Source organism: Pelodiscus sinensis, chromosome 2 (assembly GCF_049634645.1).
Source record: "Pelodiscus sinensis isolate JC-2024 chromosome 2, ASM4963464v1, whole genome shotgun sequence".
In the NCBI taxonomy this organism is placed as follows: domain Eukaryota; kingdom Metazoa; phylum Chordata; order Testudines; family Trionychidae; genus Pelodiscus; species Pelodiscus sinensis.
The window spans coordinates 130,493,547-130,521,451 of NC_134712.1; the positions used below are offsets into that span (position 1 = coordinate 130,493,547).

Consider the following 27,905-nt stretch of genomic DNA (forward strand, 5'->3'; position numbering starts at 1 on the left):
TGGGGGAGGTCTAGGTTGGATATTAGGAAAAACTTTCACTGGGAGGGTGGTGAAGTCAAACTGACTGGTCTTTAGTTTCCTGGGTTGTTCTTATTTCACTATAAACAGTACTTCTATAGTACCCATGGGTATGTCTAGAAATGTAATTTTCAGCTCAAGTAGATTTACAAACATTAGCTTTGATTGAGCAAGTATGCTAAAAAGAGCAGAGTAGGCCTGGGCGAAGCTTACCACTGTAAAAAGTTACCTAGGATCTCTGATGGGAGTGTTGTACAGGCAGTCCCCGGGTTACATAGATCCGACTTACATCGGATCCCTACTTACAAACGGGGTGAGGCAACCCCGCACTAGCTGCTTCCCCCCAGCAGACCAAGGAGATGCGAAGCTAGCGCCCCCCCAAGCAGACCAGGGAGACGCGGAGTGGCTTTTCTCAGCAGACACCTCAGCTTGAGAATAAATGACTGAGGGAAGTGAGGTGTGGGAGAATAAAACTGAGCTCTGGCGAAATGTTTGGCTAGAGTTTCCCCTACAATATGTACCAGTTCCGACTTACATACAAATTCAACTTAAGAACAAACCTACAGTCCCGATCTTGTACGTAACCCGGGGACTGCCTGTACTTGAGCAACTAGCCTCCCACACTACTTTTGCAGCCAGTGCTATTTTTAGCATAGTAGCTAAATCAAATCTACCAAATGTACACCTGCTCAAGCAGGAACTTGTTCCTCCACTGTAGATTTACCCTCTGATTCAGGGATCTTGTAGCCCTTTTCACTCTTTAATGAATTAAGCCTCACAGTGCTCCTGTGAAAAAGGTGGTATTCTGTTTTACACATGGGCAGAGCATGGAATCTGCGCTACAAGTTATCTAAGGTTACAGAGGGACAGATTGTGCAAGGAGTATATTGTGTGAATGAATACAGGCAGTCCCCGACTTACGCGGATCCGACTTATGTCGGATCCGCACTTACGAACGGGGCTTTCTCGCCCTGGAAGTCGGGGCGAGAAAGCCCCGTTCGTAAGCTGCTCCAGTGCCCCTGGTCTGCTGGAGACCGTCTCCAGCAGACCAGGGCACCGGGCGGGTTCCCGCGCTTCTGAGGCTTTGCCAGAGCAAAGCCTCAGAGGCGCGGGGAACCGCCGCTGCTGCCGCTTCAATCTGGGTGCCTGTGGTCTGCTGGGGACCGTCCCCAGCAGACCACAGGCTCCCAGACTGAAGCCGCAGCCGCAGCGGGGTCCCTCGCCTCTGAGGCTTTGCCAGAGCAAAGCCTCAGAGGCTCTGCTCCCCATGTCCCTGGTCTGCTGGGGAGGGGGGAGGCAGCTAGTGTGCTCCCCCCCCCCCAGCAGACCAGGCTTTTGTTTTGGACTCTGGGGCAGAGCAGCTGGGGCGCTGCCGATTGGTCCTGCAGCGCCCGCTCTGGGCACTACTGGACCAACCCGGCAGCACCCCAGCTGCTCTGCCCCAGGTCCTGATTCAGCCGCTGCTGGTCAGTTTCAGCAGCGGCTGAATCAGGACGCCTGGGGCAGAGCAGATGGGGTGCTGCTAGGTTGGTCCAGTAGCACCCAGGAGCGGCGCTACTGGAGCAACCCAGCAGCACCCCAGCTGCTCTGCCCCAGGCGTCCCCAAGTCAGCTTCTGCTGAAACTGACCAGCACTGACTACAGGAAGCCCCAGGCAGAGTTGCTCTGCCCCGGGCTTCCTGGAATCAGCTGCTGATCAGTTTCAGCAGCAGCTGACTTGGGGACGCCTGGGGTTCTTAAGCTGATTCTGTATGTAAGTCAGAACTGGCGGTCAGTTTCAGCAGTGTCTGAATCTGGACGCCAGTTCCGACTTACATACAGATTCAACTTAAGAACAAACCTACAGTCCCTATCTTGTACGTAACCCGGGGACTGCCTGTACTCACCATCATGAGTAACTGTTATACAATATAACCCAGCCATAAGGAGAAATCAGAAGTCTGGACACTCTGCTCTAGCTGGTAAACTACACCCTCTCTAGTGCCACTGTTGCAGTATTGAATAATTGAGACACATTTTGCTGGATTTTTTTTCTTAATATTGGTTCTTGGGGGGGAGGGGTGAAGGAGAAACACTGTCATCAAAATAGAACATATTAAGGCTATCTCTTTGCTGCCAGGAAGGTTTGGTTCTACAGCGGGATATCTTATATAATTGTTATCTTGCTGTACAATCCTAGTGGAAACAAGACACCTGTCATTCTTATAAGGGAGCAGGGCAAGATCAACATTAATGCCCTCCCTTGCCCTCTACTCCTGCAATGGTTCATCTCAACTACATTTTCTCATGATGTAAGCTACAGTGTCATCTCCACTAGAGATTTTACAACAGGATAGCTAATAAGTATTAGATGTTATGCAGGGAAAAGGGGGGAGGCTAGCAATGAAGACAAGCCTCTGTGTGTCAGTACACAACTGTACTGATTTGCAGTAACCACTAGAGAACTTTGTATATCAATTCCTCAATGTCATTAAGTCCCTTGGGCTCCCCGCAAATCTTCCATTTTATTATCAGGTGATTTGAGTTCAGTGTTTTGTCACACAGGATTCGTGACCAGTTTCCAGGAACAGAAATGGAAAAGTATGCCCTCTTCACTTATGAATCTCTCAAAAAAACTAAATGCAGAGAGTTTGTGCCATCGCGGGATGAAATAGAAGCCTTGATCAGAAGACAGGAAATGACATCTACAGTTTATTGCCATGGTGGTGGTTCCTGTAAAATCACAATCAACTCCCATACCACAGCTGGAGAGGTGAGAAGAGGTTGTGACAGAGCAGGGTATCATAGAGATAAAGTGTTAAAGTCTTCTTGTGGGCTCTACAATTTTAGCCATTAATTCTCTCAGAAACTCTGGAGGTGCTGCAGAGTTTATAGGGCTGCCTACTTTATTGACCCAGGTGATGGCCATGCTTTTTTGCCTTACAGAGACTTCATCTTAATTTTCCTTAAACTTAATTACCCTCTAAGATACTAACATTATTTTATGATTTTGTTGGTGTGCTTTTTTCATTAGGTTGTTGAAAAGTTAATCCGAGGCTTAGCCATGGAGGATAGCAGAAATATGTTTGCCTTGTTTGAGTATAATGGAACTACTGACAAAGCAATTGAAAGCAGGACCATTGTGGCCGATATTTTGGCAAAGTTTGAAAAGTGAGTGTCCTTCTTTGTGCTAATAAGCATCAATTAAAAAAGAAAATTTCCTAACATCAGCAATATGCTAAATTCTCCCTTTCTTTATTCATTTGTGGTGAGACAGCATATACAACTGCATTCCACATACTGTTGTTTCTGAAACAACAGCATCTTTTTTAGAATGATAAATTAAGTGCTTGATTTCCTCAGTCTCATGACAATGAAATACATATTTTCCATCATGGTGGTTTTTGCATTCTGTTGTTTCTTTTTCTGTCTCCCCAACTCCCATTCTCTTCCCACCCCCAACCCTAGTCACATCTATGCTAGCCTTTTCTTCGCTAAAGTTTCCCACATTACTGGTTCTGATGTGGCTCCATGGATGGGAGCAGTGCTAGAAGCAACAATATAAGCAGGATTCAAGGCAGTCACTATGTCACTTAAGCTTGCTCAGAGCTGGTCTACATGGCATGATGCTTAAAATACTAGTGCTCTCAATTATCGCTACTGCCACTGATAGCAATGGTGGGAGATTTTAGGAAAAATCCCACAGTGTAATTCAAGTTTTAAATCCATATTTCTCTCATCTATGGCTACTGTGCATGGTGTTCAACTATTTGTAAATACACTTATAGTAAAAATATTTGTAGTAGCTCCTACAGAGATTCCTTACATTTCAGTATTATTAGCCAGTCACACTTTCTAAAATCATTGGTGTTTTTCTCTCATTACACATTGTTCACAATTTCGTTCCTTGGATTATTAATAGTTTGTGGTGGAAACAATCCTGATTTGAGGCAACTAACATTTGTAATACTAGACTCTCTTTGTAGACTGACTGAGCAAAGTAATTTTTTAAAGCAAATTAAAAATACTAGGCCAAATTCTTTATATGTTACCAGTGTCAGTAGAATTATTCCAGATTTACACTGGGTATAACATAGAGCAGAATGTGGTTGCTATCTTGTGTGGAATCCTCAATGTCTTATCAATTTAGAAAATAGTTCTGGTCACTGCTGTCTGCTCCAAACTTCTGTTTCTAGGCTTGCTGCCACTTCAGATGCTGGGGACGTGCTATGGAAGTTCTACTTCAAGCTTTACTGCTTCCTGGACACAGAAAATGTGCCAAAAGACAGTGTGGAATTCGCATTTATGTTTGAGCAGGTAAAGAATGGGGGAAATGAAGTGTGTGGAGTTGGGTTGCAACTATATATGTAATTTTGTCCTAGAATTGACTTCATTATTGCAGAGGACAGAACTGGAGGCATCTGTGGGTGTAAATTGATCTTAAAATAGTGACAGGAAAGTTTTAATTTTGCTTGATAACAAGCCCTCTATTATAATCAGCAAAGATTCTCACCGTTGGGATTTCTTCTTTTCTTGGAGTGCTTAATCATGTCCATTCCATAAGAGGTGTGCATGCTAGTCATGTACACCACTGCTGGAAATTTTTCCCCTACCAGTACCTGTAGGGGAATGCCTCTAGAGACTCCTAGAGTGGTACCTCCATGGCATGGTATAAGGGGTACTGCATACTCCCCACATCCTCAGTTCCATTTTGTCACAAGTGCTGGTGCATTGGAACAGCTTTGCTCCATCCTCGGCTGTTGTCTTCTCCCCGCTGATATTTTTGTCCCTAGTAGTTAATTAGAGAAGCTGGTCCCCCGACAGGACTTTGACCTGGTTTGGGGGCATACCCTGGTCTTCAGGGTTTAAGCCTTGTGACTCATGCAAATGGTCCATACCAGTCAGCGACCTGCACAGAAGCTGCCTGCTTTGTCATAGCAAAATACACATCAGTGTCAGGTGCAAAATTTACAAATCCTTCCAACCTAGAACTAAGAAAGAATCTGGCTTAGTGCCTTCATGATGGAGTCAGCCTTAATCCCATCACCAGTGCACCAACTGCAGTCAGTGCCTAATATGCAGGGTAAGGAAGCTAAATATTGACTGACTAATCAAACAGTCAATGCATTTTGCATCATATATTCGATTAGTCAATGGGGCGATTCTGCCTTTGAAGTGTAGCAACAGCCCTAGTCCTGGGCTCCATGTGGCACTGCCACTTTAAAACACCACGAGGAGCCTGACACCGGGCTCCCCGTGGCATTTCAAAGTGGCAGCACTGCATGGAATCCAGGATCAGTTGGGGACACCTACGCTGATCCCGGGCTCCACGCAGCACTGCCGCTTTGAAACGCTGCGTGCATCCTGGAGACACTCCAGGTGGCCATAGGCTGCATTCCAAAGCGGCAGCACCACATGGACCCCGGGGGGCTGGTCCCAGGCTTCAAGCAACACTGCTGCTTTGAAATATCCCATCCCCGCCCTTGCTGCCTCTTTCTGATAGAAGCAGCAACAGGGGAAGCAACTAGTCGACTAGCATGTTGACTATCTGATAAGCATTTGCTAATTGGATAGTCGACTAGTCCTTCAATCCCTACTGTAGGGCTTGGTGTGTAGTGCCCCGGCAGCACGATCTGCCTGTTGGCACCGTCCTCTCTCCCCAGCCCTGTTGAAGAAACCAGGGAGGGCAGCAAAGGGGACAAGGTGGCAGACAAGCGCTGGCCTGTGTTGAGTGGCTCCTACTCTCGGTTGAGTTCACGGGACCTGAATCGGAAGTTCATGGGACCTGACTCAGAGCAGAGCACCCCGGTCCACTCTCTCTCTCCTTCCTCAGACATGAGCAGAATACTAAGTCACATTCAGGTGCCCTCCATGCCAGAGGCCCTGTAGGCTGCACAGGAGATACTGTCTCTGCTGGTACTGACATCCCAGGCCTCTGTGACTCTGTTCTAGGGGCACAGTGGGCTCTCTTCTGTGTTAGCATCCAACTCTCTGAAGGGAAGGGTCTAGGCACCATTCCCCAGCTTGTGATGGCTTGGAGTCAACGCGGGAGAGGTCAGCCCTGCTATTCCCCTTTTGACTATTGGGCTTGGTTCAAGACACAGAGACTTACGGCATGGTTCACTGATGCAAGAGTACGGACCCTTGGATGCATGTGCTTCATGCATTGAACTGAGGATCCATAAGCCCTTGGCACCATCAGGGTGCCAGTGTGAGCCAACTGTGTGGCCCCTTTCAAGGGCGCCCCTTCTCATGGGTTGTCAACAAGATCACTGATAAGAGCTGCTTTATGTTCCAGGTTGCAGTACTGAGAGAGAAGTGCTAGGCATAGTTAGTAGGCCACTGGCTGCCACAGATCCACTGACCGCAGCTGCTCTGTGAGCTGTTGGGCTTGGCGGGAACCCAGATTCTTGATACTAGACTCAGTCTCGAGCCCAGTACTGCTCCCAGTACACCTTGACAACTTCCCGATCACCAGGTTGTGGGTGCTTGGACTCTAACCAGTCTTCAGTCCAGAGTTCCCTACTGGTGCCTGACAAACCCTTCCCAGTGGGGCCTCCTGCTCCGATGGCATGGCAGCAGGTGCAATGGCACCAGGGTCCATGGCTGCCACCATGGTACAACTGGCCTCCCTGAATCTGACTTGTCCCAGGTGACCCAGTCAGTAACTGGGGTTTGGACAGGCATATGGTCCTGAGCCCTGTGCAGAGCCTTATATTGAAGAGTCTCCTTCAGCACAGGAGGAGGCACTAGGACTAGATTAAGGTCCTACTGTGGCACTGGGTCTCTCATAGGTGGGTGTAATCTGTCCTGTCCTTTGAGGAAATGGATCACCAACTGATGTACAGTAAAATCTGTGTTATCTGGCACGCTCGGGAATTAGGGCATTCCGGTTATCTAAAAATTCCTGTTATCAGGGTCCCATCAACCTACAAAAAACCAGTGGACAATAATAGTAAAACTCAAGTCTTTAATATTGTTAATTTTGTAGTGTGAGGCAGCTGGTCTCATATTTCTAATTTGAGTTAAAGATTATTAATACTTCTTAAATAAAAAATTGTTAAGCCAGGCCTGTGCGCCTGAAGATGTCACAGTATTGTCTGGGGCAATGCTGATTAACAAAGTTTTCTGGTTAACAGAGTGCCGGATAACAAAGGTTTTATTGTAGAACACTGATCAGCCTCTCAACCCCAGATGGAACATGGAGATTACTGCCAGATGCATGCTCATGGATGCTATCACTAGCCCCTGCTGTTTCACGTACAAGAAATAGCCCAAAATCAAGGGAATCAGTGCCTGCAAGGGCTGAATGATCTTTTGTAGGGACCAGATGCAAAAATCTCTTACTGCAGGGTTCAGGGAGGGTGCCTCCCCCTTGGAGTCAGTGGGCAGCCACTCCCACCCACTACACCAGTGTTTCCCAACTTTATTTGGCTGAGGAACCCTTTTCAGCTTTTCAAAATTTCAAGGAACCCCTAGGTTTGTTGAGCAAAAAAAAAGGGGGGGGGGGGAGGAGAAAGGGACCCACCAGTTCATGAAATTCACATTCCTTCCCCAAGAGCCCCCCCCCCCCCATCTCCCTTCTGTGAGGCCTCATCCGCTCTGTTCCCCTCCTCTCCATCACTTGCTATACCCAGCCCTTATACCTGTCTCAACCCAGTGAGAGTGAGGTGTGGGGTGGGAATGAGGGATTTGGGTGTGGGAAGGGGTGAGAAGTACAAGCTCTAGGAGGGAATTTGGATGCAGGAGAAGGGGCTGTTGACTCAGGGAGGGGGCTCTAAGCTGGCGAGTGTTGGGTTCAAGTGGAAGTTTGGGGTACTGAGCAAGCCAGGGCTTGTGGATTTGAGGATGCAGGAGTTTGGACTGGATATGTGAGGGACTCAGGGCAAGGAGGCTGTGAGTATGATGGGCTCAGGACACAGATTTGTGGTGTGTGGATGGTGGAGGAACATTGTGGCAGAAGACTGAGGATGTGGGGATGCAGGAGTGTGGGGATATAAGAGGCTCAGGACAGGGGGTTCCAGTGTATGATAGGCTCAGATGGTGCAGGAGTGTTATGATGCTGCAGTGAAATGGGGGTTTGGTCCCAATTGGGGGCTTGTTGGCCTGGCTTCATTTTTAAATAAAATATTATGTCAAACTCAAAAGGTTTTAGCATTGTCTTTATATATGAGAGGGGTGAGGAACCTGTTTTGAGTCAAAGGTCACTGACCCACAGAAAAGTCAGTTGGGACCACACAAGTGAGATGCAAAAAAACAAAAAAGCTCCTCCAAAACCCCCCAAGCCTCACTAATGTGGTCCCAAATGTGCTGGTGGGGGTAGGGGACAGAGTGCTAGTGGGTGCTGGGGCTGGGGAGAGGGTGCTGCTGGGTGGAAGGATGCTGGCTCAGGTGGCAGGGTGCTGGGGCAAGGTGCTGGGACAGGCAGGTGGCAGGGTGCTGGGGTCAGGGACATGGTCCTGCTGGGCACTATGGTGACTGGCAGGGTGCTGGGACAAGGAACAGGGTGCTGCTGGGTGCTAGCGTGGATGGCAGGGTGCTGGGGCCAGGGTGGTGCTGAGTCCTGGGGTGTGAGGCAAGGTGCTGAGGCCAGGGAGGTGCTAGAGTGGATGGCAGGGCTGCCAAGGAGCGGGATGGGGATGGGGATGGGGTGCAGGATCTGGGAGGGAGCTGGGGGGCGGAAGGGGACAAGGTCTGGGTAGGGTGCAGAAGCAGGCTGGATGTAGGGTGTCTGGCTACGAGGGAGGGTGCGAGGAGGGGACTTGGGTAGGAGTTGGACCTCCCTCATCTGGCACCCTCTAGACCTGACTGGTCCCAGATGAGGAATTTTTGGACCAGGGGAGGTCATTTCAGGGCTCCTGGTCCCCCCACTTCTTCCCCACTAGGCTTCTTTGCACCTCTATCCCCTGCAACCGAACTAAGCTGCCCACCCCTGCTGGTTCCCTGCACTTCCCCCAAAACCATCCCTCACAATCCAAGGGAGTGCAGCACCAATTCCCTGCAGCCCCTCACAGCCCAGCTGAGCTGCCCGTCTGTTCCGTATGCCCTCCCCGATCCACCTCAGCCCAGCTGAGCCCTGCACTGGTTCCCTGCATGCCTCCCCCACAGCACAGCTGAGCCCAGTTCCCCTGCACCTCCTCCAAGCCCCACAAAACTGCTGAGCCAAGAGCCGATTCCCTGTCCCTCCCTCCCCTTGAGTCTAGCCCCGGTTCCCGGCACCTCCCTCCGCCTGCAGTCAAACCGAGCTCTGAGCTCCACACACACACCCCACCCCACAGCCCATCCCCCCAGACCTCCCCACTCTGCAACCCAGCTGAGCTCAATTTCTCTGCACCTTCCCCCAAACCATGTAGACATGCTGAGCCAGTGCTGATTCCCTGCCCCTGCCTTCCTCCCTCCCCTTGGCTGTGTCTACACTGGCACGATCTTGCGCCAAAGCGGCCGCTCTTGCGCAAAAATTTGCTGCCTGTCTACACTGGCCGTGTGTTCTTGCGCAAGTACACTAACGTTCTCATGTATGAAATCAGGGCTTCTTCCACAAGAACTACGATGCTCCCACTCAGGAATAAGCCCTTTTGAGCAACTTCTTGCTCAAGAGGCCAGTGTAGACAGGCAACATGAATTTCTTGAGCAAGAAAGCCCTATGGCTAAAATGGCCATCGGCACTTTCTTGGGCAAGAGTGTCCACACTGCCATAGATGCTCTTGTGCAAAGCACAGCTCACACATGGAAGAGTGGATGTGTTCTTGCACAAGAAACAACCAGTGTAGACATAGCCTAAGAGTTTCCTCACATGAGCAAAATGAAGTTTGTGTTGTGCACCAGTATTGAGTTCATGTGGATTGTTTGGATGTGCCACCCAAGTTATTAATAAATATTTGTAAACCTCTACCTTTTCCCTCTGCTGCCCCCTGACTCCTCACCCTCCTCTGCTGTCCTGACTCCTGCTCTTCTCACTGTCCTCAGACCTCCTGCAATCTGCCCCCCTCCACCAGCCCTTCTCTCCTCCCTGTGCCCACTTCTCCAGTAGCCCCACTCTGATCATGTGAGCTACCCCTCCTCATCCCCTCTTCTAACACCTCCCTCTACAAACCTGCCCTGCGTCTCTCCTCTGAAGGTGGTCCCTCCACTGGGCAGGTGTCTGCCCAGAATCCCCGGACACCTGCACCTTCTCTTACCCCTGCACCCTCCTGGTGCCTCCCCCTTCCCTCACTTCCCCTGCCCTCTTTGCTCCATTTTTCCCTGATGCCCACCCCTCACCACCCTCTGCCCCCATTCCCCTCATGCCCCTGTGCCCTCTCACATGACTTGCTCCATCCCAGCCTTCTTCATGCCCACCCCTTCTTTCAAGCCTTCTCCCAGCACCTCCCCTCACCCCTCTAGCCCCCAATGCCCTTACCCTCTCCCCTCCCAGCATCACCCTGTCCCCCCTCCCACTGACACCTCCCCTCCTGCCCTTTTCCTCATTGTCTGCGCTTGGCCCCCTGCTATTTGTCTCTCCTCCACCCCTGTCCCTTTGGTGCCTTCCCCTCCGCCTCTACACAAGCACCTTCCTCTCCCAGCCCTTCCCCTTTCCGTCTGCACAAGCCCCTTCCCTTCCTCCTGCCCTTCTCCCTCCCACTCCCGTACCTTCTGCCTTCCACTTTGTGGGGCCAGAGTCTGTGCTCTGTCTCCGGACTTCGAACCCGCAACTCAGCCATGCGGTGCAACACAGCGCCCAGCAAGTTTAAAATCCCGGGCTGTGACGTTCTGTCATGTCCGGGCGTCTCTCCACCCACTGGTTTGAGCCTGTGGCGCAGGGCAGCAGCAGCCAGTGAGGGGGAGCTCAGGGAAGGTTGCGCACGGCAGGGACGGGTCCGGGGATGGGGGAGAGACGCTCTGGGGCCGGGGTGGGAGGATGCGGGCGGGGGGGGGGCGGGACCCGCTCCAGCTCCAAATATTGTGGGAGCATGGGCACCACAAGCCCACTGTGACCGCCTCGGGGGTGCGATCACCCCCTCCCGCCCGGGAGGGGGGTTCAGCGAACACCGTCGACGGCCCTCGGTCTGTTGGTCCCGGAGTTTAGTCGGTATTGGCATCTTTGGGCGTGATCACCCCGCTCGGCCGAGTCCGGAGGATCTGCGAACCCAGGGGTCACCTGTCCCCTTCTGCGGGGCTTCTCCCCACGGTCTCCGTTGGAGGTTCTCCCTCGCCGGCGTTGGAGCAACTTTCACCCCTGACGATGGCAGGGAGGGAGGAGGGGGACCCAGGCCCACCCTCTCCACCGGGTCCCAGCCTGGGGCCCTAAACACAGGGGTCCGCTTGCTCCCTGTGCGGTGGACATGGGATGCCTTCCCGAAACACACCCACACACGGGCGCCAAAAGGGCCCTGCCCCGGGCTGCTTCCTCCCCCCTACGAACCCTGTTGCCCTGCCCGTGGGGTCCCCGTGGCCTACCGGTTCGGCCGCTCGGTGTGGGAGGAGTCCGTTCTCCGTCATAGGGTCCAGGTCTGGCGGCAGCCCGCGGCTGCGGGTATCTTCGAACTCCCGGCTCCAGGAGTCCCCGTTGGGGGCTCCGGGCTTCCTGGAGGTGGCACTGCCTCCTCCCGAGCCCCCCGCTCTTCGGGAGCCGGCCTCCACGACTGTCTCCCCCTTCCTTGCTGGCGGACCCTTTTTGAATGGCCTGCCGGAGGTGACATGCTCCCGCCGCACCCTGCCCCGCCCTCGGCAGACATGCGCCGCCTGACGGGCTGGCCGCGGCTCGGCTTTGCAGCTGCGGAGGGAGTCTCTGCAGCCGGCGTCTGCCGCGTGCCGGCTCCCCCCAGCCGGGCATCGCGGCGGAGGACCCCGCCTCTTCCTGTCCCCCTTCGGGCTCCTCAGTGCGGGCCGCTGCTTCCAGCTGAAGGAGCAACTGTACCTCCTGAAAAAGGAGTTGCTCTAGAGAGGTCCCTGAGGAAGGACAGGGAAGGAGGGTGTGAAGGAGAGGTTAGAGGAAAATTGGAAAACCCCAGTTGCACTGTATCTACCCATCTGTCATGGTAATTTGGGTCGTAAGAACTTATCTCTCCAGGCTTTTGTATGAATCTTGCCCCCAAAATCCTAAAAACCAACATTTTGGCAATAAAAAAAATCCGCTGCCACCATCAAATGCTTTTGAACTCACAAACGGGTGGACACTTGAAACCAACCCCACGGCACCCCAAGCTCTCTTCCCCAAAGAGCTTGAAAAAGAAAAGTAAAAATACAAACTTCAGTCTGTGGCTGCTATCCCCTAGTCAGAGGCATGCAGATCCCATAGACAGATTTTCCAGGACACAGAACTGAACCAATAGCAGGTTAATAAAAAAGAAATAACTTTTAATATCAAAATAATACTCCTGTTGCAAGCGTAATGACTAGATGGAAAAAGTCACCAATTAATATACTCAGGGGGACTCCCATGGGCCAAAATTTAGTTACAAAAGAGAGGAAGCCCCATTTCTAAATGCACAGACATCAGATCCAGTCCCAAACCATAAAACAATAAAACCTAACAGATTTATTTAAACTTTACCCTACTTACAGCTGGTGAAGAGTCTTTTCTTGGAGAGAGAGAGACATGCTGACTCCCTCCCTCAGTATCTAGAGTACAAACTGGCCGAGAGACAAAGGAGGGGGAAAAATTCCTTTGTCTCAGTTTGAAATCCCTATCAGCATTTCTATTGGCTGACTGCTACCTGGCTAGGTACAGTTAACCCCTTGATCCCCAGGTTGCTACCCATCCCTCATGAGCATGACAGATGGTATGTCCACATCCCCTATATGGTTTTCCCTGGCAAGGGAGCCCACCAGAACCAGACTCAAAGGAGCAAGTTGTGGCACTGGAGTGGATGGTACCAGCGGGTCTTTGGCTCCAAAGGGTGTCCCAGTATGGGATGCACTCCTTTAGATTTAGTCACTTTTGGAGTATGTGACCTGCCTTGTGCATATACTATCCGACTGGCACTGCTGATTGTGCAGGCTTACTTGACTAGGATACAGGCTTCTTTGTGGGCATTACCTGTACAGGCATATGTCAGGAGATTATTATGTTGTCCGTGCACACCTTCACTGCACACTATACCTGTGTCTTCCAGACCAGGGATGATGCTGTCTGAGTAGTCTTGCATCCTTCTTATTCATGATTACTACCCATCTCTGTGTGGATACTGTTGGTAGTCTCTTGTTGTGCAATGGACATGAGCAAGCACTCCAAGAAGAAAAGACAGTTACCTGTTTGGTAACCGGTATTCTTTGTGATGTTTTGCTCATGTGCATTCCACATCCTGCCCTCCTTCCCCACTGATAGTCTCTATCAAGAAGGAACTGAGGGTGGGAGGAGCATGCATTGCTACATATATTTATAGCATGGAGACAGCAATCCAGGGGTCACTAGAGGTGTTCCCCTGTGGGTACTGCCAGGAGACAAAACTTCCAGCACCAGTGCACATGGGGAGCATGCACACTTATTGTGGAATGGATATGAGCAGCAAATCTTGAAGAACACCAGTTATGGAACAGGTACTTGTCTTTTGCAGAAGATTTTAGCTGTTGTTTCATTTTGTGCCACAGTGTGAAGAAGCACAGAAAGCCCTAGCCTTCTCTAATGACCACTTTTTATAATGACCCCCAAACTTTCAGAGTGTTTAACCTTTTGTTTCTTCTGTTGACCTCGTACTGTGTACAGTAGCTCAGTCAACTTAATGCTTTACAGAGGCAGTCCTTCTGGTCTATCCGGGAGCTCCCTTCAGAGCTCATTGACACACTCCTTAATTACTATTCCTTGTTCATTCACACTGTGCACACAGGCTAAAAAGGCTACCACAGCAGTACTCCAAACTCCTTCCAGTCTAGAGAGATTTTTATTAATCAGTCATTAAACAGCCAACCCAAGTTTATATGAAACTTAAACAGAACTGTTAAGAAAATTCTATAGACAATATAACTTAGCAGAGCTGTAGAGCACTGAAGTGCTGTTGTCTGAAACATCACATTGTAGTACTGAACTGAACTGCAGACAGGTGCTGGGAGAGTTTGTAATTCAAATGAGTGCAGTTAAAGGAAAGCAGTTTTTTCAGAGAATCTACCTCTTCACTATCTTATGGCAATTATTAGCACACCATGGTCACTCAAGTACTCTGTATATTGCCATAGTTGGAAGCAAGACCTTTCAATGACTAAAATGAGTTTCATGAATATATCTTAAGGATGTCATTGTGATATGGTATCAGCTATGCTGCTACTTAAAAAAAAAATCTGCTAATGTGTTTGCTACCGAGTAACTGGTATCATTTTATCAATTAAAAATAAGTCTCTCCAACTTGAATTTTTGTATCTCTAAAGCTCTGAACTTTTTGAATATTTAAAGGTTTTAGCCCTTCAGCTTCTTGAACATGAAGGTACTCTTTCACAACTTAACCCTACTGCACATGCAGGCACACATACAAATGCGCACACATCAATGCAATCATCCATCTCTTTCCTTCCCCTCTTTTCTCCTTGTACCCCTAGTTAGAAAATAATTTCGTTTTTTCCCCCCACCATAGAAAATTTTGACTAAAAAATTAATTGTAATAAAAAATTGACTTTTCAGTAGAAAAAAATGTAAACTTTTGGCTGAAAATTTTAAATTCAGAAATGTCACCATAGTGACAGTGAGTTGTAGTTTGGCTTCCTCTTGCCTTCATTCTCCTTTATGGGCTGGACTACATCTCCCATAATCTACCATGAGCTCTCTTTCTGATGCACTACTGCAGCGCCTCATGGAAAATATAGTGGGGAGCTCAACACACAGAGGAGAAATGGGACCTGAACTATAATTCCCATAAAGCACCAAAGCTGCATTTCCAAACTGAAAATTTCTGATTATTTTTGTGGTCAAAATACTCCCCAAAAAACCGACACTTTTCACAATATTTGTTTTGTCAAACAAATTCTATTAAACCAATTGATGTACATTTCTCAACCAGCTCTGTAGCCCAAACTAATTTAATAGAATCCTAGGGCTGGAAAAGACCTCAGGAGGTCATCGAGTCCAGCCCCCTGCCCAAAGTAGGACCAGCCTTAACTAAATCATCCTAGTCAGGGCTCTGTCAAGCCAGGACATAAAACCTGTAGGGATGGAGTTTCCCCCACCTCCCTAGGTAATCCATTCCAGTACCTTCACCACCCTCTTCCTAATATCCAACCTAGACCTTCCCCACTGTAACTTGAGACCATTGCTCCTTTTTCTGCCATCTGTCACTACTGAGAACAGCTTCTCTCCATCCTCTTTGGAACCTCCCTTCAGGAAGTTGAAGGCTGCTATCAAATCCCCCCTCACTCTTCTCTTCTGCAGACTAAATAAGCCCAAATCCCTCAGCCTCTCCTTATAAGTCATGTGCTCCAGCTCCCTAATCATTTTGGTTACCCTCCATAGGACCTTTCCAATGCATCCACATCCTTTCTGTAGTGGGCAGCCCAGAACTGAATGCAGTGCTCCAGATGTGGCCTCACCGGTGCCGAATAAAGGGGAATAATAACTTCTCTAGATCTTCTGGCAATGCTCCTCCTAATGCACCCTAATGTGCCATTAGCCTTCTTGGCTACAAGGGCACATGGTTGACTCATATCCAGCTTCTCATCCACTGTAATCACCAGGTCTTTTTCTGCAGAACTACTACTTAGCCATTCGGTCCCAGCCTGTAACAATGAGTGGGATTCTTCCATCCCAAGTGCAGGACTCCACTTGAACCTCATCAGATTTCTTTTAGCTCAATCCTCCAATTTGTCTGGGTTACTCTGGATCCTATCCCTGCCCTCCAATGTATCTACCCCTCACCTTAGCTTAGTGTCATCCACAAACTTGCTGAGTGTGCAATCCATCCCCTCATCCAGGTCTTTAATAAAGATGTTGAACAAAACCGGCTCTAGAACCGATCTCTGAGGCACTCTGCTTGGAAGCAAACCACCAACCAGACATTGAGCCGTTGATCACTACTTGTTGGGCCCGACAATCTAGCCATTTATCCAACCCATATTTCCTCAACTTGCTTGCAAGAATACTGTGGAAGACTGTATCAAAAGCTATGCCAAAGTCAAGGTATATCTCATCCACCAACTTCACCATGTCCACAGAGCCAGTTACCTCATTGTAGAAGCTAATCAGATTGGTCAGGCATTACTTGCCTTTGGTGAATCCATGCTGACTATTCCTGATCACTTTCCCCTTTTCCAAGTGCCTCAAAATGGATTCCTTGAAGATCTCCTGCATGATTTTTCTGGGATGGAGGTGAGGCTGACAGGTCTATAGTTTCCTGGATTATCCTTCTTTCCTTTTTTAAAGATGGGCACTTCATTTGCTTTTTCCAATTGTCCGCGACTCTCCCAATCTCCATGAATTTCCAAAGGCTCTGCAATGACATTTGTAAACTTCCTCAGTACCATTGGATAGATTAAACCCAGACCCATGGATTTGTGTATGCTGAGCTTTTATAAATAGTTCTTTCTCCACCAAGAGCTGCCCACCTCCATCCCATACTATGTTGCATAGTGTAGTAGTCTGACTGACCTTGTCTGTGAAGACAGAGGCAAAAAAGCATTGAGTACTTCAGCTTTTTCCACATCATCTGTCACTAGGTTACCCCCCTCATCCAGTAAAGTCCCCACACCGTCCCTGATCACCGTCTTATTGCTAACATGCCTGTAGAAACCTTTCTTGTTACCCTTCACATTCCTTACTGTCTCCAATTCCAAATGCACTTTTGCCTTCCTGGTTGCTTCCCTGTATTCTCCAGCAATATATTTATACTCCTCCCTGATCATCTGTTCAACTTTCCATTTCTTGTAAGCTTCCTTTTTGTGTTTAAGTTCACCAAGGATTTTCCTGGTAAGCCACCCTAGTCGCCTACCACATTTGCTTTTCTTACTGTGCAATTTCTTCTCCCTAATTGCTGCCTCCAGTACTGCTGCCTCATTCTCTCTCTGACTCCACTGTATTCCCCACTTAACTCTTGCTGTTCTTTGCTTACTAGTCCAGGATAGAAAGCATATTGACCTACCCTACCTCCTTAGTCTGCTAAAGACAATCTCTCAAATCCCCACATTAGCTTTCCATACCTGCTCCTGGGAAAAAGCCAGTTTGCAGGCAATATCTAGTTTCCAAAGAACTGAGTTCTACTACCTGTGTGTAAAACTAAATCTCTTCTTCCTTTCCATTAGGCTCATGAAGCAGTGATTAGAGGACACTACCCTGCTCCTGAAGAAACCCTCCAGATCCTTGCTGCCTTGCGACTCCAGTATCTACAAGGAGACTACAGTCTCCATACCACCATCATGGAAATAGAAGAAGTCTATCCCTTACAAAGGCTAAAATCTCATATTATACAGTCTACTAAAATGTTTACCCCAACAGAGAGGATTGAGAGGAAGCGAGCCAGCTTTCTTGAAGGAACATTGAGGAGGAGTTTCCGGAGTGGTTCCATCAGTAAACAGAAGATGGAGGAGGAGCAGATGTTGGATATGTGGATCAAAGAGGAAGTCTCAGCTGCAAAGACTAGTGTTATCGACAAGTGGAAAAAATTTCAGGGAATGAACCAGGAACAGGCTATGGCCAAATACATGTATCTGATGAAGGAGTGGCCTGGCTATGGGTCAACGCTCTTTGATGTGGAGGTGAGTAAGACAGACGAAGCAGTCAGTTGCCAATTGGCAAGTTGCTACTATTCTAGACTACAAACTCAATGCCAAAGTGTCCCCATTGAATGTAACAATATATTACTTCAAGGAATAATACTCTCTTTCTCTTGGAGGAGAGAAGGCTGGCATAATATGAAGTATTTAGTCAAAAGGAACTCTAGTTATAATACCCAATGTAGACATGAATATGTCTATTAATGAACCATAATATTTTCTACAAAATCAAATAACTGCCTCCCATAAAAAAGTTGGCAAGATGAAGAATAGAAATTATTGCACAGAATATTAGATTACCTTTACTTGAACTGATTTAGGGAACACCCACTACCTCAGCAATAAGCATTTTTTTCAAGTTTTACCAACTGTTCATTTATACTCTTTCCTTCATTAGTGTAAAGAAGGAGGCTTCCCACAAGAACTCTGGTTGGGAGTCAGTGCTGATGCAGTTTCTGTGTACAAGCGTGGGGAAGGCAGGCCTTTGGAAGTTTTCCAGTATGAACATATCTTGTCCTTTGGGGCACCACTAGCCAACACGTACAAGATTGTGGTGGATGAGCGAGAACTACTTTTTGAGACCAGTAAGGTAAGTAAAGAGTAAGAGAAATTGTAGTACGTTTTTCTTGTTAATTTACAAATGACACTAAGCTAGGGGGAGAGGTTGTTACATTGGAGGGCAGGGATAGGGTCCAGAGTGACCTAGACAGATTGGATGATTGGGCAAAAACAAATCTGATGAGGTTCAACAAGGACAAGTGTAGAGTCCTGCACTTGGGACGGAAGAATCCCAAGCATTGTTTCAGGATTCAACAGAAAAGGACCTGGGAATCACAGTGGATGAGAAGCTAAATATGAGTGTGCTCTTGTAGCCAAGAAGGCTAATGGAATATTAGGATGCATTAGGAGGAGCACTGCCAGAAGTTCTAGCGAAGTTTATTATTCCCCTTTATTCGGGACTGGTGAGGCCACATCTGGGCTGCGTCTAGACTGGCATGATTTTGCATAAAAGCGGCTGCTTTTGCGCAAAATCTTGCCGCCTGTCTACACTGGCCGCGAGTATTTGCGCAAGAACACTGACTTTGTAATGTACAAAATCAGTGGTTCTTGTGCAAATAGTCTGACGTTCCCACTCAGGGATAAACCCTCTTGCGCAAGTATTCTTGTGTAAGAGGGCCAGTGTAGACAGCAACGTTAATTAATTGCGCAAGAAGGCCTGATGGCTAAAATGGCATGGATGCTTTTGCAGAAAAGCAAATCTTTTGCGCAAAGGCACATGCCAGTATCAATGCTTTCTTACGCAAATACTTTTAATGGAAAAACTTTTTCAGCGGAGGGCAACCAAAACTATTAGGAGGCTGGAGCACATGACGTATGAGGAGAGGCTAAGGGATTTGGGCTTATTTAGTCTGCGGAAGAGAAGAGTGAGGGGGGGGGGATTTGATAGCAGCCTTCAACTTCTTGAAGGGAGGTTCCAAAGAGGATGGAGAAAGGCTGTTCTCAGTAGTGACGGATTGCCAAACAAGGAGCAATGGTCTCAAGTTACAGTGGGGGAGGTCTAGGTTGGATATTAGGAAAAACTATTTCACTAGGAGGGTGGTGAAGTACTGGAATGTGTTACCTAGGGAGGTGGGGGAAAACTCCATCCCTACAGGCTTTATGTTCCATCTTGACATGTACTCTGACTGGGATGATTTAGTTAGGATTAGTCCTGCTTTGGGCAGGGGGCTGGAGTCGATGACCTCCTAAGGTCTCTTCCAACCCTAGGATTCTATTATTCTAATCTCTCATTACTTTTTCCAGGTAATACTTTTAACTCAAGTATAATAGGGAGTCCCATGGCACCTTAAAGATTAACAGATTTACTTGGACATAAACTTTAATGGGCAAAGACCCATTTCATCATATGGGTTTTTGCCCACAAAAGCTAATGCCCTAATAAAATAAATCTTCAGTGGGGTAGTCGAGTTAGTCTGTAACAGGTAAAACTTAAAAAACAACAAATAGTCTAGTAGCACCTTAAAGACTAACAAAACATGTTAGTTGTTATTGTGAGCTTTTGTGAGTGCAACCCACTTATTCAGATGACTGAAGTATTAGAAGTCCAGATCCAAGATTAAATAAGGGAAAGGAGGGTGAGGGGGGAAAAAGAGAGAAAAAAGAGAGAGAGAGATTGAGTAGATGCTTCAAGTAGTTATAAGAGGCTGATAACCAACCAACCAAAAATGGAGGTGCTAATTGTTCTTAAGTCATTAGGATGTGGAAGGTAGTTAAATCATTTAACTGCACATCCACTAAGGTGATCTATTCCATCAAATGCCAGCAGTGCCCCGCTGCCATGTATATTGGCCAAACTGGACAGTCTCTACAGGAAAGAATTAGTGGACATAAATCAGATATCCAAAAAGGCAATACACAAAAACCTGTTGGAGAACACTTTAATTTGTCCGGACACTCATTAATGGATCTCCAAGTCTCCATGTTGTTTCAGGCCAATTCCACAAGCCAAATACACAGAGAAGGATTGGAAATTAACTTCATTTACAAATTTAATTCTTATGCAAATGGCATGAACAGGGACATCAGCTGGCTCGCAGATTACTTTCCATGAAAGCTCATGATACCATCTATGTGTTTTGTTAGTCTTTAAGGTGCGACTAGATTATTTGTTGTTTTTTTAAATAAATCTGTTAGTCTTTAAAGGTACATCTACACAGCAGCGTTCTTTCAGAATAACTGAGATTATTCTGAAATAACAGTGCGCGTCTACACTATAAGCCTTTATTTCAAAATAATGTCAAACTGGAGGACTTCTTACACCGACTCATGGTAACCTTCATTTCATGAGGAGTAAGGGAAGTCAAAGGAAGAGTGTTCTTCCTTCAACTTCCTGATGTGTAGACAGAGCCAAAAGCCGAATTAAGATATTCGACTTAAGCTAAGTAATTGATGTAGCTCAAGTTGCATGGCTTAATTTGACTTTAGTGCTGCTATGTAGACGTACCCTAAGATTCTACAGGATTTCTCATTACTTTTAACTCAATTTTTAAAGATTTAAATACAGTTTTGTAGACTTTTTTTTTTCATCTAAAACACTGATTTTTAACAGTAGCCAAAGTAATTGTTGTTCTGTAGCAGAGGCATAGAGTCGAGGCAAAATAGAAATAGTGTAAAACATGGCTACTTAACTTTGAAAGACCTAGGGGCCACAATGATACTCACAGTACATGCCAAGGACCACAACTTAAGTGTGGTTGCATATACATGCAAAAATATATGCAAATTGTTTCTCTCACACTGATGGTCATTAATTACAAGCACTTCCCATGATGCCCCAGTGCTCCCGGCACCTCCTCCCTGGGAGCTAGTAACGCTGACACCTTGTACCCATCTGTTCCAGCCAGCCCATCTGCTTGTATCTTTCAATGCTCACCCCTCCGGGGAACGCCTTGCTGTTGTGGAGTGTGTTCACAGTGGAATCCATGTTCAGAGGATCCCACCCACATGCCGCGTGTTGAGCCCTGCATAAACCCAAATGGCACCATGCGGGCCACGTATTGAGTAGCACTTATGTAGAAGTTACTAAGTTTATAAGTATTTGTGTTAACTAAAATTAAGAAGTTTTGGTAAGGGGTTAAATAGCGGAAGTCATACTGCTGTTTTATGTGCCTAGATGCATTATTGTATCATGCTAAAAGGTTTGGGTTATTTTTACTCTCTCGGCAGGTGGTTGACATTGCAAAATTGATGAAAGCTTATATAAGTATGATTGTGAAAAAACGTTACAGCACCTCTCGATCAGTGAGTAGCCATGGGAGTCAAAACAGCTCCAGATGAAAACAGAACCAGTCTCACTGTGCCATTATCATCAGAACATATCACTCGTGACCCATAGATGGCCTGAAAATACTGATCAGAGTTGTCAACAAGCTACCCAAGAAACAGAATTTTTGGGAAAATTGCCAAGCAAAGCTTTTTCCAAGAGGCCTCTGTAAAATATCAACGTTAATAACAACATACTAAAAACTTCTGACTAACCTTCTTCAAAATTCTGAAGCTTTATTACTTTTAGATGACATATTGTATGCCTTAAAACTTAGTACACTGCCATTCAAGCAGTAAGAAGTGCCTTAAGATATTAAAACCACCTTGTATTTACATAAATTGTGTTGTTGGGGAGCAGGGATATGCTTTCTTTCCCTATTTAGAATTCTAAGAAAAGATGGAAGAGGAGGAGTTAATTTAGCCATAATGAATATACACTAACCTACTGGCCTGATCTGTGTGTGGGGGAGAAAGTATTTTGTCGGAGTGCTGCTGGCAGCCTTCCTTGTAGACTTAATTGACAGTGTGTATTGTTTTTCCCCTTGTTTTCCTGGATGCATGCTTATGTGTGCATGCATATGTCCAACATAGACTCTAATTTTATTCCATATCTCACAAGCATTTATAGCAAAGGGAATAATGATGTGCAATGGTGTAAACAGTCTTTCTGTATATTTTAATAGTCCACAGAGTTATAGTTGTTTCCATTTTATAGTTACTTTTATAAACCAGTTTTATTAAAAAATCAAAATCTAGAATTTTCATACCTTTTTTCTGCATTTTACCACGTAAATAGCACGTCTTCATTTCGTATGTGCTGTATTATAGATATGAAGCTATTTATAAACTGCTCTAATAAGGAAATACAGTTATCCATACAATATTCTTTAATTTGTTTCAATTTAAATTTTTACATATTAAACATTTCTTGTAAAGATATTATTCTTATAAAACTCTGATTGGATGCTCCAAAATAAACCAATCAGAAAAGATTAGAACCCTTTAAAGTAGAAATTAGACAAGAGAGAAATTATATATAAACGATTGTTATAAATACCTCGCAATATTTACCCTGATGCCTAATGATGGTTCTTGATAAAGGACCTGTAAATAAGTCAGTGCTATCAGCCAATAGAAAGCTGATTTGGGACTTTTATTTTTGTATGGAAGACTTGTAATATAAGGCAAAACTTGAATTTATTATGTCTTTTTGTGTATAGCAAAGAACAAACAGACATGTACTAGCCCTTATTGACAACCTCAGCCTTTAAGAAATATTATGTGCTCAAAGAAGGTCCAGCAATAAAAGATCCTAGTTAATATGTTTGTTTCCTATTTCTGTTGAAACTGGTTATCTTCCAGCTTTTTAGGGGCAAACTGGAGTTATTTTTACATTTGTGATGGTATTTGTCTTTTACATTGAGTAAAAAAAAGTACAGCAATATATAATGGCTTCTAATATATTCAGTTTCTCAAAGCCTTAGTGTGACCCCAAACCACCTGCTTGGTACAAAGCTTTATGGATTACCCCAAAATTGGTATTACACAAACAATCCACAAATAGCAAAAGATAGGGATGCAGCCTGAGGAAATATGAGAGAAATCAGGGAAATGCTAAAGCATGAGAATTGAGTATTACTGTATAATATAAAATCTCTCTGGAAACAAAATGCAATGTTGTCCTAGCAATAGATAATTTAATCAGGAAACAGAAACACCTTAGAAATGCACAGTATACATTACAGCAACTTTCAGCATACACAGGTCTGATAGGTGCGTGGCCAAGAGGTCTTTACCACAAGCTACCTGGTATTTTAAAAAAGCTTGTCATGCAGGCTATGTCTACACTGCAGGTTTCTTGCACAAGAACTGTTTTGCACAAGAGTTCTTGTGCAAGAGCGCGTCCACACTGCCATGTGCTTTTGCGCAAGAGCATCAAAAGAGTGTGGACACTCTCTTGAGCAAGAAAGCTCTGCTGGCCATTTTAGCCATAGGGGTTTCTTGCGCAAGAAACCCCTGTTGCCTGTCCACACTGCCTTCTTGCGCAAGAGCTCTTACACAAGAGGGCTTATTCCTCGTGGGGAGAGGAATAACTCTTGTGCAAGAAGCCCTCTCTTCTGATGCTTTACTGTAAATATACTTGTGCAAAAACACGCGTGCAGTGTAGACGCTCCATTAGTTTTTGCGCAAGAACTGTTCTTGCGCAAAAAGCATGCAGTGTAGACCTAGCCAAACAGTATCCTTCTTTCCCTGTGCAGGCACATGTAGCTACTTACTCGACTAGCAAATTAATCACAATTTAACATCCCTATTTAGGGCCCCATGAAATGAGTGGATTTTCTGATTTCATTTTTCCATTAAAAAAAATAATTTCACCATTATGTTTTTTAATCAAAATTGTTTGATACATTGACAAGTAGCTTTACTATACATCAGTGTTTCTCAAAGTGGTCTGCAAATCCACTCTGAGAAACCTGCTAACTGGCAGCTCTGGTTTGTTTATATTTTGGCTCCGCATCCACGGATCCTCGTAGTTCCCATTGGCTCCTGTTCATTGTTTGCAGTCAAGGGGAGCCACAGGAAGCGGCATGGGCTGGGCCGCTGATTCCCGTGGCTCCCCTTGGCTGTGAACAGTGCACTGGAGCCAATGGGAGCCATGAGGCTCTGTGGCTGTGGAGCCATTAAATAAACAAACCACAGTGGTCATTTAGCAGCTTCTTCAGAGTGGATCTGTGGACCACTTTGAGAAACACTGCTATACATGCATAAAATGTTCAGAATTGGATTACAATGTGAAAAAGTGATTTTATAAAAAAAAAGTGACAATTTAAGCAAAGTTTACTGCCTCTACAAAGTACATGATTAATTTTAAATCACTTTTTAAAGTCGCATTTGTTAATATGACCAAACTGACATTGCTGAACTGTAAAACAAGGCCACAGAAATAAAAGCCTCTTACAATGTCAATTTTAACTTAATTCATATTTGATTAAAAAAGCACTAAACATAAAATAATTCATACTTGCAGCATTCTTTGTCTTTTTAAACTCAGTACTTTCATATTTCCTATATTCTGAAGGATTGCTTAAATTAATTTCAAATTTGATTAAATAATTCAAACTACCAAATCAACAGTTTTTGTCATTATTTTTGCCATCTCTGGCAGACATCTCCATTATGGTAATTTATGCATTTTCCTCAGAAAGGAATTCCCTAATGTCTGTAAGTAGATTTTTATATTTACTAACACACCTCTCTGTGTCTACAGAGCTGACAGAGATGATGATGTTAAATAGGGCAATCTCAGGCACTCTTCCCTTCAGAACACATATATATTCTCAGTGTGTATATGAGGAGTGAGACACTGATATTACATAGAGGAGCATGAAAAGGTTCTTTTAAAGGCACCTGTGCTTTCTTGGGCACTGAATACTTTCACTGACATAGCTTCTCCCGTACTATGATGCCAATGTCCCAGAAGAGTACCTCAGCTGCATTACAATGCCTGGCATGAAATTGACACAGCAAGGAACTGAGTTCTCAGAAGCTGCTCTTAAATCTCAGATGCTGCCTTCTCTCTCCTAACCCCTACACTTTTTCATGGTCCCTCACTCCCTGCGCCCACTGATCTCTTTCTGCCAGCACCTGCTACTGTGATCCTAATGCTGGGCAGATCCTGGATTCTATGACATCATTCATGTTCTCATTAATATGAATTTCATAGGGCCCTATACTTAGTGCTAGACAACTTGCCAGAGGTGTGACCCTCACCTCCTGAGATTTGTTGAATCTTTTTCTCAAAGAATCCACAACATAGCATGTAGCAAACTTACTGTGCTGGAGTTTCTGATCTCTTCACACATTTCTCATCATTCCATTCCTTTCCCCCCTGGAGCGAAAGAAGAGCATATCTTAAAGCAGGTTTCCTGTAATGTTGTTTGTCTCACCGTCATCTTATGTTATTGTAATGCAGGGCAGCAAAAACATTAATTTCCAATACCTTGGGCCCATGGTAAGATACAAGACAACAGTCAAACTATGGTTCTAGTGATTGTCCACATGTGTTCCACTCCTGGTGTGTCTGTGCGCACACCCCACTCTGTGAGATTGGAATAATTCTGAATGTCAGTTGGACCCTCCATAGCAGAGTGAAAAAAGAGTAGGGCAGCTTCAGCTGCTCTATCCATTCCTACTTGCCACCCATAACTGCAAGATGGAACACTAGCAGTGTCTGCATATCCACATTCGGTGCAACTTTATTCTTCTAGTTCAGGGGTGGCCAACCCGTTCCAGACGAAGAGCCAAAATAGCAGTGGAGAAGTGGAGACAGCGTGAAGAGCCAGGGAAAAGTTGTTGAGGGAAAAAAAACCCGCCGTGCTGAGGGAAAATAGGTGCTGGTACAATCATCACAGGGTACGGCTCCCCTCCCTCCCCTTTTTTTTTTGCTCAATAACTTTGCCCCGGCTCTTCATGCTGTCTCCACTGCTATTTTGGCTCGCAAAAATAACAACGGGAAGGGGTGTGAGGTGCAAGTTCTGGGAGGGAATTTGGGATGGGATGGGGTTTATGAGGGGCTCGGGGCAGGGAGGCTGGTAGTATGATGGGCTCAGGACACAGGTTTGCGGTGTGTGGATGGTGGAGGAGTGTTGTGGCAGAAGACTGGGGATGTGGGGGTACAGGAGTGTGGGGATGTGAGAGGCTCAGGACAGGGGGTTCCAGTGTATGACAGGCTCAGGTTTGTGGTCTGGGGGGGTGTGCAGGACTTTTATGATGCTGCGGCCAGATGGGGGCTTCTTGGCCAGGTTTCATTTTTAAATAAAATATATCAAACACAAAATATTTCAGCATTGTCTTTATTTATGAGAGGGGCAGGGAACCTATTTTGAGTCTGGTCACTGATCCACAGAAAAGTCAGTCAGGGCCATACAAGTGAGATGCAAAAAACTAACTACTCCAACCCCCCCCAAGCCTCACTAATGTGGCCCCAACTGTGCTGGTGGGGGCAGGGGACAGAGTGCTGGGGCAGGGTACTTGTGGGGGTGTCTGGCCAGGAGGAGGGGACAGAGACAGCTGGGGCCAGTACCTAGGGATCCCAGGCCTCAGGAAGCTCACTGGCTGCTCTTCTCCTCCTCTCCCTTCCCCCTCCCCCCCCAGGCACTCCTCCCTGCTCTAACCACTTCCCCAGAGCCAGGCACACACACAGCCTCTAACCCAATCCCCCTCCCCTTCCCCAGAGAAAGGCACATACCCCCCAACCCAATCCCCCTTCCCCAGACTAGAGCCAGGTACACTCCCTCCTCCCCCCCCCCCACTCTAACCTAATTCTCGGGTCCCAGAGCCGCCACTGCTGTGCGTCTCTCTCCAGGTCCTGGGGCACGTGCGCTGAGCGGCCGGCACACCATGCGCACCGCCTCCCCCCACACCCGTGTCCCCTCCACTTCCTGTTACCCACCAGCTCTGTGATTCTGGGGAAACCAGAACATGGTCACCTGTCAGCCTTGTGCTCTTGGGGAGCCAGGGAGTGACATTCATGGAAAACCATTCCCCTCACTCAGGCATCTGCTAGAATCAAAGACAAAGCAATGAAAAGGCCGGGGAAGACACACCTAAACTGCTTCAGACCAGGGTGATATAATTAAGGAAACACCCCAGCCTCATTTGCATTAAAGATGGAACAGAGGGACATCTCATTAGCATACAGAATGGAGAGCAGATCTTCCAAGGCAGGAACCGCAGTGAACTATGGGACACCGAAAGCAGAGAAGCACTGCCTGATGGGAAATCCCTGCTCCAGATGCTAATGAACCTAGGCCTGCTCACACCCAGATTAGTCATTATCAGACCAATTCTAGTAACGATCCTATTGACATCTAAAATACTGAAACTGCCTAGTTGCATTGTGAGCTTGTTCAAGGAACATCACCCATAACCAGGGGTGATCAATCTCTATTGTCTCTCCTCTTTCTCTTTGAACTATCCCTATAAAAACTCCTATCCTTGCCCCAAGAAAACTGTTCTGATACCTGGACTTAAACTACATCAGTTCCATTGAGACTTCATCTCCTGTCTGATTGTGCTGGGGGCTCTGTCCTGCTTTTCTCCTGCCCTCTGGACCCTCGGCTACCATCATCATCTGGGAATCCCGATCAGTGCAAGCTCCGTGGAGTGGTGAGGTCTCTCTCTCTCTTTCTCTCTCTCAACTATCTCTCTAAGCATAGCCTCCTGACCCTGCCCTGTGTAAACTGTTATATGGTTACCTAACATTTGTAATCAGCTTCAATTTAGATTTAATATTGTAACTGTTTGATATCTATTCACTACTCAGAAATAAATCACTTTCATTGTTAAGCTGGTTGCTTCTCTCTCTTTCTTTCTCTTTTGCTCACTCTTCCTTAAGGGGTGTTGTTTTGGCTTCCC

General features: G+C 46.4%; 1 protein-coding gene and 1 long non-coding RNA gene across 2 annotated transcripts in view; one reads left to right on the plus strand and one right to left on the minus strand.

Moving 5' to 3' along the window:
- The window catches only part of MYO10 (myosin X), a 368,617-nt gene extending 342,604 nt beyond the window's left edge, over positions 1 to 26,013 (plus strand). The window contains exons 36-41 of the mRNA XM_006135809.4: positions 2,562 to 2,769; positions 3,031 to 3,167; positions 4,193 to 4,313; positions 17,193 to 17,645; positions 18,061 to 18,252; positions 21,390 to 26,013. Coding sequence (XP_006135871.2) covers positions 2,562 to 2,769; positions 3,031 to 3,167; positions 4,193 to 4,313; positions 17,193 to 17,645; positions 18,061 to 18,252; positions 21,390 to 21,500 — 1,222 coding nt within the window. The 3' untranslated portion in view covers positions 21,501 to 26,013. The remainder of the gene's footprint in view (positions 1 to 2,561; positions 2,770 to 3,030; positions 3,168 to 4,192; positions 4,314 to 17,192; positions 17,646 to 18,060; positions 18,253 to 21,389) is intronic.
- LOC142827211 (uncharacterized) lies at positions 16,087 to 27,174 on the minus strand. The gene is made up of 3 exons (XR_012901788.1): positions 26,941 to 27,174; positions 25,322 to 25,377; positions 16,087 to 16,384 (listed from the first exon to the last, which is right to left on the minus strand). It is a non-coding gene; the product is annotated as an uncharacterized LOC142827211 (long non-coding RNA).
- Positions 27,175 to 27,905: the final 731 nt, after the last annotated feature.